The sequence below is a fragment of the Scardinius erythrophthalmus genome, assembly GCF_964197995.2.
Source record: "Scardinius erythrophthalmus genome assembly, chromosome: 6".
Classification (NCBI taxonomy): Eukaryota; Metazoa; Chordata; class Actinopteri; order Cypriniformes; family Leuciscidae; genus Scardinius; species Scardinius erythrophthalmus.
Genome location: NC_138226.1, coordinates 21,093,144 through 21,104,742, shown reverse-complemented (window position 1 = coordinate 21,104,742; position 11,599 = coordinate 21,093,144). Strand labels below are relative to the sequence as shown.

The following is an 11,599-nucleotide window of genomic DNA, read 5'->3' as shown; positions in this document are numbered from 1 at the left end:
TACTACTTGTGGCAAGCAGGGCGGGGCAGAGAGCCGTGGGAACGGAGTGAGGCCAGTGGTACGAGTGCTAATAAACCATACCGGTCTCGAAGCACAAGGAGGAGCTCCGTAAGCATAAAAGGAGGAGTGACGACAGTGAAGGATGAGAGAGGACCAGGCCTGGACTTTATGTTGGTGCTTTATTTTATTTTACTTTCATTTTGATCTTTATATTTATTTTATTATTAAAGTTATGTTTAACATTCACCAGTTACAAACATTATTACACTACTGTTAAGTTTATTTGTAAATCTTTTTAATGAGGAACGATAAGGAATGCATCTTTGAAGTTGGGATGTAACGAAAGTAGTGACAGATATTTTCTTCCAAATTGTGACGTATCTGAATTAAACGGATTATTGAAAAACGAAAAAAAAAAAAAAAAAAAAAATGTAGGGCCGGGGTCTTGGTTCAATCTTGGTGGTTTATTAGATGTTCAATTTAGTAATTGTACTGAAAGGGTGCTTGTCTTTATTTTCAAAATAGCATGACCTTTGTTTCTCTTCTCAGTAGTTAATCATTTACTAGGTACACAGAGCCTCAGAAAGCACTATACAGTTTAAATAAACAGACCTATCAATATGTTCTGGGATCCATGTTCCAAAAAACAAAACAAAAAAACAATTTTTTACCATGTTGAATGTCACTAGTTATGACTTCACTGACTTAAGTTTGCTTGGAGGAAGCTAAGGATAGTTTTGAGGTCACACATCTGGGTGTTAAAATGACGACGATTCTCAGGAAAAATCTGTGGTACTTTGTGAAACAAAGACCAACTCTATTAGAGAGATATATTTCATCCAGAGTCTTCGTTTTTCTGACATGTGGTTTAGTAGAGCTGGAAGCACTTGATTGATTTATAAATAATCCACTGCATGGCTCAGAGCCTCTGTGAGCTTGTCATTTTTATTTAATTTTTCTTTTTTTATATTACTCCAACCTTTCTAAAGGACAACTAATTGCTAAAGTCATAAGGAGACATTAAAGATCACATGAGGGGATATTATACCTTCAAACACACCTTCATGCCCTTCACATTACCCAAATGTGAATGTTCTATGTCTCCTTAATTACTCCAGATATAGTCTCACTGTAAACACCAAAATCACAATGAGCTTTTAATCACAATGTAACAGGTTATTAGACACTAATGAGGGAGCTTAATTGTTCATGTTTTGAGGGCATCTGCTTGGTCAAACCTGCATTATCCTTTCTGTTGAAAAATAGTTTGGGGGTCTCACTAGATCCATCTCCATTTTGAAAGCAACATCTTTGATTTGCCTGTCCTTCTGTGAAAGTCAAGTCAAGGCAGCAGATGTTGCCTTTGCAATAATTCATGATTATCTTCAGTCACTTTCTTTAACGAGCTTTTTGTCCCCATGGTGATGAAGAGAATGAGTCTCGCTACAATACAGCGGGGGAGACAGCTGTCTATAAAAACAAAGCATCATGAAAGATTCACGTGTGTTATTACAACACAGGAAGAAAGTCAACAGTACGTGTTTTGCGAGGGATCTCTGCAGCACTCCTAAAAAGCATTCATCTTGAAAATGTTTCAGGACTCTAGCCACTGAGAAAAGATCAAACAGAACACTAAACTTTAATGACATGTAAAGACATTTGCACTTAAAATCAGCAGAACAGCAGCAGAACTAGAACTGGCATGTTTCAGGACAGTTTCTTTATTCTTCTTTACTGCCTTACTCTGTTTAATACTTGATATCTACTTCTATTAGAAATTCCTACCTAAATGTATGAGTGAAACCACTTAAAATTTTTAAATGGACAAGGGGACAGCCTATGTGATGTGACCATTCTGTTTTGTCATATTACCATTTTTTAAATATTCTTCTCTTTTTGTCTTTAGAGCGATCAGGACCATACTTTGAAGCTATAGTTGGAGGTAAGTGTTGTAACAGCTCACAAACGTACAAATATCCAATATGCCCTCAACTCACATACACTTTAAAAATGTGCAGCTTTTGCCTTTAGTCACTATTTCGACCTGATCTGGGGCCGTATTCACAAAGAATTTTAAGGCTAAAAGTAGCTCCTAACTGGCGAATTTAGGAGCAACTCCTAAAAATAATGGGCGTGTCACTCGTAACTTTAGGACTCCTAATTTTTTTGACTAAGAGTAATTCACGAAGCATTTTAGCCCTAAAAGTAGCACCTAAGCCTGGGACAGCTTAAAAGAAGTCGAGAGGACTCCTAACTCACTAAGACCTATTCACAAACCGCTTTTTGTGGCATTTCACGTTGCGATGTTTTGAAATGCGTATGCGGCGGCTACAGGAGCTTCCAATCGCAAGGGAACAATTTTGCATTGTAGGCATAACTAGGGATGCAATAATGCCACCAACAACAACCAAAACTAGGCTACTCATTGCATGTAAACTAATTGTAACGTTTTATTGTGAATCAAATTAAAATGTTCTTCTCTTTGCAAACGTAGGCAGAGGCATATAGTGACAGATTAATTCAATAATGTTGCAAAGATATTGCATCAATCCATATGGTTCATTATGCTACTAGGCTATTTGTTTTGCCTTACTCTTTATTCATTTAGGCTATTTATTCAGTTATTCATCATCTTCCGTCCTTCGCACTACTTGTGTAGCGCACGCAACTTCACCTGTCACTCATCATCGTAGGGGAGGTGTTTGGAATCATTCCCGCGTTACAATCATCAGCCAATCAAGGCGGACACTTCAGTCAAGCTCGTGCATGAGTAATGACGTCATCCATAGCAACGAAGACTCACTCTTAGTTTAGGAGTTGTCATTTTTCTTTACTAAAAGTAGGTCTGAAAGGCGTTGTGAATAACTTTTAAGAGAAAACTCCTAGCTAAAATCTTTTAGTGCGATTTAGGAGTACTCCTAGTGGTAAGATAAAATGCTTTGTGAATACGGCCCCTGACCCTTACAAATTATTATTATTACAAATTAAAGAGTCAAGGCTATGTTTCCCAAAAGTATCCTTGACTATTGGTGCCATTGGTTCCTATGTCTACATAGGCTTATGGGTATTTTTAGTTCTGGGCACAATTGTTTTGAGCCAATCACCAGGGGCCGTATTCACAAAGCATTTTATCTTACCACTAGGAGTACTCCTAAATCGCACTAAAAGATTTTAGCTAGGAGTTTTCTCTTAAAAGTTATTCACAACGCCTTTCAGACCTACTCTTAGTAAAGAAAAATGACAACTCCTAAACTAAGAGTGAGTCTTCGTTGCTATGGATGACGTCATTACTCATGCACGAGCTGGACTGAAATGACCAACTTGATTGGCTGATGATTGTAACGCGGGAATGATTCCAAACCCCTCCCCTACGATGATGAGTGACAGGTCTGAGAATGCGTGCGCTACACAAGTAGTGCGAAGGACGGAAGATGATGAATAACTGAATAAATAGCCTAAATGAATAAAAAGTAAGGCAAAACAAATAGCCTAGTAGCCTAATGAAACGTATGGATTGATGCATTGCAACATTATTGATTAATCTGTCACTATATGCCTCTGCCTACTGTACGTTTGCAAAGAGAAGAACATTTTAATTTGATTCACAATCAAACGTTACGATTAGTTTACATGCAATGAATGAGTAGCCTAGTTTTGGTTGTTGTTGGTGGCGTTATTGCATCCCTAGTTATGCCTACAATGCAAAATTGTTCCCTCGCGATTGGAAGCTCCTGTAGCTCCGCATACGCATTTCAAAACATCGCAACGTGAAATGCCACAAAAAGCGGTTTGTGAATAGGTCTTAGTGAGTTAGGAGTCCTCTCGACTTCTTTTAAGCTGTCCCAGGCTTAGGTGCTACTTTTAGGGTTAAAATGCTTCGTGAATTACTCTTAATCAAAAAAATTAGGAGTCCTAAAGTTACGAGTGACACGCCCATTATTTTTAGGAGTTGCTCCTAAATTCGCCAGTTAGGAGCTACTTTTAGCCTTAAAATTCTTTGTGAATACGGCCCCTGAGCTGTAGATGTCATGTGACTAATTACTTTGAATGCACAGAAAGATGATGTGATAGGCGGCACAGCAGGAACACGCACAATCCAAAACATTTTTCTAACAACTATTCTGAGCTGTGATATGAAAAGCATCAGGCAGGGGAAAACATCGATTTTTATTTCTAAATATCCAGTCTATTTAACGCTTTAATTAACTCTTCAGAACAAAACTGGGCACTGATAAAATATCTCCTGTATGCCATAGTGAAATATTATTAATGTGTTACTTGCAAAAAAATGTACTTATTCAGAATGCATGGGTGTCAGAGGAGAAAGATGCTTTTTGCCTCCAGAGTGTGTAGTTATGAGAACATTGTGAGAACAGCACATTGATGATGGTCAGAGAGGCTTGGATGATTTCTGTACAAATGAGAGGTAATTTGTGCACAAGATGTTTCCTGGCCTCAGAAGAAAGAAAAAGAAAAGACCAGTGCCACAGTGGTCTCACTTTAGCTCATTTACACATGAATCAGTGTTTGGGTTTGTTCTCATCCACAGAAGTAATTGTGTACATCTGATTTGCTATCATTAAATTGTAATATAGCATCATTGTTATGACCATTATAATCACATTGATCTTTAGATATTGGTATCAGTTGGCAGCTACTGAATCAGAAAAATGTTCTGGGTTCAGTAAGTTAAGCTCAATCAACAGTATTTGTGACATAATGTTGACTAGTACCACAAAAAAAATAATCTTAATTTTCTAACTTCTTTCTTGTGTAACATTAAAGGGATAGTTCACCCATAAATGAAAATTATGTCATTAATTACTCACCCTCATGTTGTTGCAAACCCGTAAGACCTTCGTTCATCTTCGGAACTCAAATTAAGATCTTTCTGATCCACCATAGACTGCAACGTTATTACCACTTTCAATGAACAGAAAGGTAGTGAAGACATCATTAAAATAGAGGGTTTTCACCGACGTTCTGGGCGGTAACCCGGATGCGCGGCCATTATGGAGGCACTCGGATGTAAACAACAGCATAGATTGCACAATTTATGTACTACTGAACACACTGTTACACTAATAAACCACGGAAAAAACACATGGAAGCTGCAAAATCATAGAGAGAAGAACTTAGTAAGCAGGAAAGAGCGCGAAATTTAGCCAAACTAAAGTTAATATGTGGTAAAGATCCAAACGAGATGGCTTCTCTAGCCCTTACTGCAATTCTTCCTTCTATTTCTTATCCCGACATAGGCTACATTCAGATTGTCAGTCCAAAAAAAGCACATGAAATCCGTTTCAAGCTACATCCATATGTGGTTTGAAATCCTATTCAAATCACATATCAGGAAATCTGCTTCAGTCTGAACGCTCTGATCGGATTTTGCGTGGTATGTTACTTTCTCACGCCACGTAAAATGTAAACGTCAGTTGTTAAAGGGAACATGCTGAAAGTCACTGCCGAAACAAGGCTGTGTTGTTGCAAAGTGCCGGACGAGCAGAAAATTATTATTTTTGAAACAGGCGCGGAAAAAAAAGCTGTGCATACCAGCCTCCTACAGTTCTGCAGCAGGCTCAAGACCAATACTCAAGACGCAGTAGTCCAGCGCGGCGACTACACATTTCCATGTTGTAAAATTTAAATAAGACAACATCTCTATTGCAAATGCAAACCCCTCCAACAACGCAACGTCATTGCCATATTGCCAAAGAGCTGCATGGACACACAAATCGGATCTGAACAGTTGCGATACACAGTGTGGGCATCATTTTAGATCACATTCCAATCGGATACAAAGATAATCGGATTTGGACTGACAGTGTGAATGTAGTCATAGTTAACTACGTCAACATTTTAGCCATAGTCAACGCTTCATTTACACATGTGGCTGATGCTGTGCCTCTCTCAACCACAAATGCCTTCTTTCATCAGTTTTTGCACTCTTCTCTTTAACTTCTGTCACTCGAAATGTGTTTTCCCGGTGCGACCGATTAGTACAGTCCAAAACTCGCATTGTTTACGTTCAGTGCCTCCAAAATGGCCGACTTCCGGATTGATGACTTCAGTGGTTCAACCTTAAATGTTATGAAGTGACGAGAATACTTTTTGTGCGCAAAAAATATATATTTAACCCTTTCGCACATACGATCACACCGGTATGATCAGTCTTGGCTGGTCCCTGGGGCGTACAATCACACTGGTGTTGTGATTAGAACAGTCAGTGCATCACGTGATCAACTGCTAAATTTAAACGTGCTTTCGTGCGTTGGCTGGCGCTGAGCCAGAGACGGACGCGCTCAGCGCTTGTCATATATCTATTCAGTGTTTTCAACCACATAATGTTTATTTTAGGTTTCAGACATTTAAAATCACATAAGTACTAGCAAAACGATGCATTTGAGTTTGTAAAATACACTGATGTCAATGGAAGCGGCAATAATAATCCTTTCCATTATAGTTAGACGACACATTTTATTCATATCAGATAGAAGTAGCTTTAAAGTTTACCCTATTTTTCTCCCAGTTCACCGGCCACTAACTTTCATGTATTTTGTGAAAAATGGATGAACTGACATGTTGTAAATCAAACAGATCCGATTCTCTGAACTGTGGCACAAACTAACATGGCTGCACCCATCGCGCATACAGCTCAACTAACACGATCGTTATAAAGGTGTTTAAACAACAAAATACATCCACTTGCACATATTTGACAATCGGAATATCAGATATTTCATGCTATAGCTAATGATTTGTGAATATTTTGAATAAAAAAGGAAAAATGACATAAAAGCAGATCATCATCATTCAGCGCTGTTGTGGTTGCGGTGTGTCACGTGACAAGCAATGACGCGTCACCATGGAAACAATAAAGTGACAGGTTCTACTGTAAATAATGGTGGGGGGTCAGTTAGAATATTTTAAAGGAACACGCTGACTTTTTGGGACTTTAGCTTATTCACTGTATCCCCCAGAGTTAGATAAGTCCATAAATACCTTTTTCATCTCCGTGCGTGCTGTAACTCTGTCTGACGCACCCACCGCTAGCCTAGCTTAGCACAAAGACTGGAGGTAAACGGCCCCAGCTAGCATACTGCTCCCAATAAGTGACAAAATAACGCCAACATTTTCCTATTTACATGCTGTGATTTGTATAGTCACAACGTGTACGAATAACAAGGTGGCATGAGACACAGCCATCCTCTAACCGTATACATAGTGGGAACTATATTCTCAGAAGGCGAAGCACTGCTACTTCTGCGGAGTGATTTACTCCAACTCTGAGCGAACTCTCTGCTCCTCACCACTGGGCTTCTCAGGTGCTGCGAGCAAATCACTCCGCAGAAGTAGCAGTGCTTCGCCTTCTGAGAATATAGGTCCCAGTATGTATATGGTTAGAAGATGGCTGTGTCTCATATCACCTTGTTATTTGTACACACTGTGACTATACAAATCACAACATGTAAATAGGAAAATGTTGGCGTTATTTTGTCACTTATTGGGAACAGTATGCTAGCTGGAGCCGTTTACCTCCAGTCTTTGTGCTAAGCTTGGCTAGCGGTTGGTACGTCAGACAGAGTTACAGCACGCACGGAGATGAGAAGGGTATGTATGGACTTATCTAACTCCGGGGGATACAGTGAATAAGTTAAAGTCCCAAAAAGTCGGCGTGTTCCTTTAAACTTACATGTGAAAAGGTAAAAAAAAAAAACAGTGTTAGTCTCTGACGCTGTTGACGTTGTAAAAAAGACGCCGGCCACTTGAACGCCGGCTCAGTATTGGCTGGCTCTTGCGTCAGCATCACACTTATGCGTCACGGTGGCCACTTGAACAGCAAACAGCAACAGTCACATGGATTATTTTAACAATGTCTTTACTACCTTTCTGGTCCTTGAGCCAGTATACTTCAGTGAACATCCTGAAATAAACAGACTAAATTGTTCTTAGTTCAGTCGCACCTTATAGCTGCTGCCCACAGGTTATCTTCAAATATAACCCCCCCCCCCGCCCCTCTCTCTCTCTCTCTCTCTCTCTCTCTCTCTCTCTCTCTCTCTCTCTCTCTCTCTCTCTCTCTCTCTCTCTCTCTCTCTCTCTCACTTCTAGCTGTCATTGCTGTGGTGGTTCTGGTCCTGCTCCTCCTCCTGGGCGTCATTCTGCGATACATGTACAAACACAAGGGCACATATCATACCAATGAGGCCAAGGGCACAGAGTTTTCCGAGACAGCAGACTCCGCTCTTCGTAGAGACCCAGCCTTGCAGGACGCCATGGATGAGAGCAAGAAAGAGTATTTCATATGAGGCACAATAGATAGCCCAACTCGGCTTACATGATGCCTTAATGTTGTTTGCTAGAGCAGTGAAGTAGCTGACAGAACTCTCCGCAAACAGAAAGAAACAAGAAGAGTATTATGAAATTCCTATATATTTCAATATCTGACATTGTTTATATATTTTCTTCCTGAATAAAAGAGGTAACATTTGTACTCCTATTGGAAGCTGATTGTCAGCACAAATGTCAGTTTAGGAGAATGTGATGGTATTCAGGTGAAGGAAAGGAAAGCCATTGATCTTATACAGAATTTGAATATGAATGGCAAGCAATATTTCAAGACATTTAATTGGTAGGATTAACAAAAACACTTTTCAAACAAGTGAAATTAATTGGTCTCTCACATCTATATACTGTACGTGGCACATATAAGGGGCCAACAGTGTTTCTCAGAAATCGCTTACTCCACCTTTAAGTGCAGTTATTTTAATAATATTAAAAAATTGACTTGTTAGTCAGAAGTTCAGGATATGAGAACATTTATGTTGACAATAGGAAAAAACATTCAGGAAAAGCCATTGGGCAAAATGTCATCCATATTAATGCGGTGTTACAAATTTACATGCTTCTGTTTTTACTGCATGTGATGATTCTGAAAATAACTTTTTCTTCTGGTTGTGAAAAAAAGAAAAATTTATAAGATCTAATTGTTTGACTAATTTAAAGGAGCATTTCACCCGTGGGAACATTAATCTTTATTGAAAGTGTGTCATATACGTAGTCATAAATTTCGAATTTGGTGCCTTCTTGACTGAGGAAAGACAGAAAGTAGCTTTAGGGCACATTTGTATGGAAGACAACAACTCCCACAATGCACCACATTGCACAGCTCCGCAAGCAACTCCCACTAATCCAGTTCACAACACAACTGTCCAGGAGAAATTGGCACCGTTGAAATTCTCTGCAGCAGACAGACTCTATTCCTGTGTCCGTAGGCGCACAGTGAGAGCACAGGCACCATCAGTCCGCCCCAGCTGGAGCCAGTCCGGGCTCCTCGTCTGTGACAGGCAGGTCTTCTGCCTCGGCTGCAGAGGCCGCAGCAGCCGCCTTCTGTTCCTCCATAAGCCTCAGCTGCTCTTCGCTATATTGCGGCTCGTAAAGGTAGCCACGAACATCTGATATGAGCATCAGACCTCTTCTTCCAAATCATATTTGAGTACCTTCCGCCATTGTCGTAACTTCACATCTGGCTCCACAGCGCCTGTTAGCTTAGCTTCCAAACAAGATGGCGGATATTGCTTTTAGTTTCTGCAAGTGAAGTCCCGCCCACTGATCTGTAATAGGTCTGTAGCGTGAGTGGGTCCCACCCCCTGGAAAAATGAGGAACGAGTGTTTGTAGTCTCAACCCCTCTACAAAGATATGGGACTTCCTGCTTAGAATGACGAAAATTACAATTTTTACATCATTATAAGCAAGAACTGCAACACTGAAATCCATATCTCTCCCTTCTCAGGGGAAAATGAGGGTATATTGCACGACCATTCAAAAATATGGCTGGGTTTCTAACGATACAAAGCTTAATGCAAATGGGTGAAGTGTCCCTTTAATAAAAGGCTGCTTGTAATTAGAAGCAGTAGAGTTAGTCAGAGGAGTACATAAATTATAAAAATATCTGCTTCAGATGCCTTGACTTTTTCATTTACATATATCAACTCTTCAGTTACAAATAAAATTAACTACATTGCTTCTTGTGCTAGTTGCTTTTTTTCAATTTCCCAATTTTATCAGTATTTTGATAGCACAGGTCTAAAAAAAGAAATGACAAGAAAAGAAAAACTAAGTCATACATGTTTAGAAAATAGAAAAAAAATAGTTTGGAATGATGACTGAATTTTCATTTTTGGGTGAACTATTTCCTTTAAGCTCACAGCTACTGGTAGTAAAGTGGGCTCATGCTGTGCGTAGTTTAGTTATTTTGGATCAAACAGCCAGGCCTCGGGCCATTGATAGATTCAGTTCCTCTACATGGGGGAATAATTAGTACAGGTGTTGCGTTATTCACTCGTGGGAAACAGAAATGTTATCTCCAGCAAACAGTTTGCATGGCAGTGGGACGTTGAGTACTATAAATATGATTTCAGTTGATGTGTACCGTGATAAATCATTTTTCAATGAGATCTCTTCTGGAAGATTTTTACCAAAAAATGTACACATTATTCAAAGGCCAGTACAGATGCTGATGCAACAAAATGAAAATGCCAGACACTTTGGAGGTGAGCGGCACCGCGAGAATCCGACACGAGTGAGAGATATTTTTCTTTTGATTAATTCTTTGCTTCAAGGATGGAGGCTGAAAATAAGCCCTGAGCACCAAATCTCATCTCACCTTCTCACCCCCCTCTTCCTCCGTCCAGCGCTCTTGATTAATGCGACCTCACCACTAAAGGTTTCTGCAGTGTTTTTTTTTTTTTTTTTTTTTGACAGTGAAGTTAACAACTGAAAGGACAATTTTGTGTAATAGCTAGAATGCCTGTCGTCACTTATATTTTGATAATCAACACTGACACCTCTATGATTAACAATCCACAAACGGGAGTGAGATGTGCATGAGGACACAATTATCACCTCCCACAATGCTTCAACACAAACGTGTTTCCTACAGTCACATCACTTCATAATTTCTTAACTGTTCGTGAAAACTTAAATCATACTTTAAACTTCAAATGTGTTCCCAGAGCTTAACAAAAGTGAACTGTGAAGATAAAAAAAGATGAAAAATGCTCTCAAAAAATAGGCTACTTATTTATTTATTTGTTCCTTCCTTCCTTACTTGGATACATTAAAATCTAGCCAGTTGCACCACACATTAACCCTTAAATGTATGAATGTTTCGTCCATATCATTATTGCATATTCGGGTCTTTAGTGACCCGAATATATAAGGGATGGATCTCTAGCCGTCACGATAATATAAAATTCTCCTAGAGTAACAATTACAGAAGAATAAAATAAAGCTTATTTAAAAAAAATAAATAAAAAAATTAAAAGCAAATGTTTTATACTTCACTGTCCTCATCAGAGCTCATGTAGCGTTCAGCATCTGGCTCAGATTTTATACATATTCTCAAAACTATAATTTTCAACATCTTTAAAATCAATATTTTGATCGCTGAAAGTGACACTAATATTTGACTGCATTTGGTACTTGCTCTGCAGTAAATCGCTGAGCCATTTCAAGTTTTGATGATGATACTTCCTATTCTTTTGTTTCCTGCCTGCGGTAATTAAGAGTGAAACGTCACTTCATCATTGTGTATCAGAC

General features: G+C 39.2%; 1 protein-coding gene across 1 annotated transcript in view; it reads left to right on the top strand.

Annotated features, from left to right (window-relative positions):
* Window positions 1–8,495, top strand: part of gypc (glycophorin C (Gerbich blood group)) — a 26,634-nt gene extending 18,139 nt beyond the window's left edge. Inside the window, exons 3-4 of the mRNA XM_081367596.1 lie at window positions 1,907–1,942; window positions 8,110–8,495. Of these exons, the coding sequence (XP_081223722.1) occupies window positions 1,907–1,942; window positions 8,110–8,306 (233 nt within the window). The 3' untranslated portion in view covers window positions 8,307–8,495. The remainder of the gene's footprint in view (window positions 1–1,906; window positions 1,943–8,109) is intronic.
* The last annotated feature ends 3,104 nt before the right edge of the window (window positions 8,496–11,599 follow it).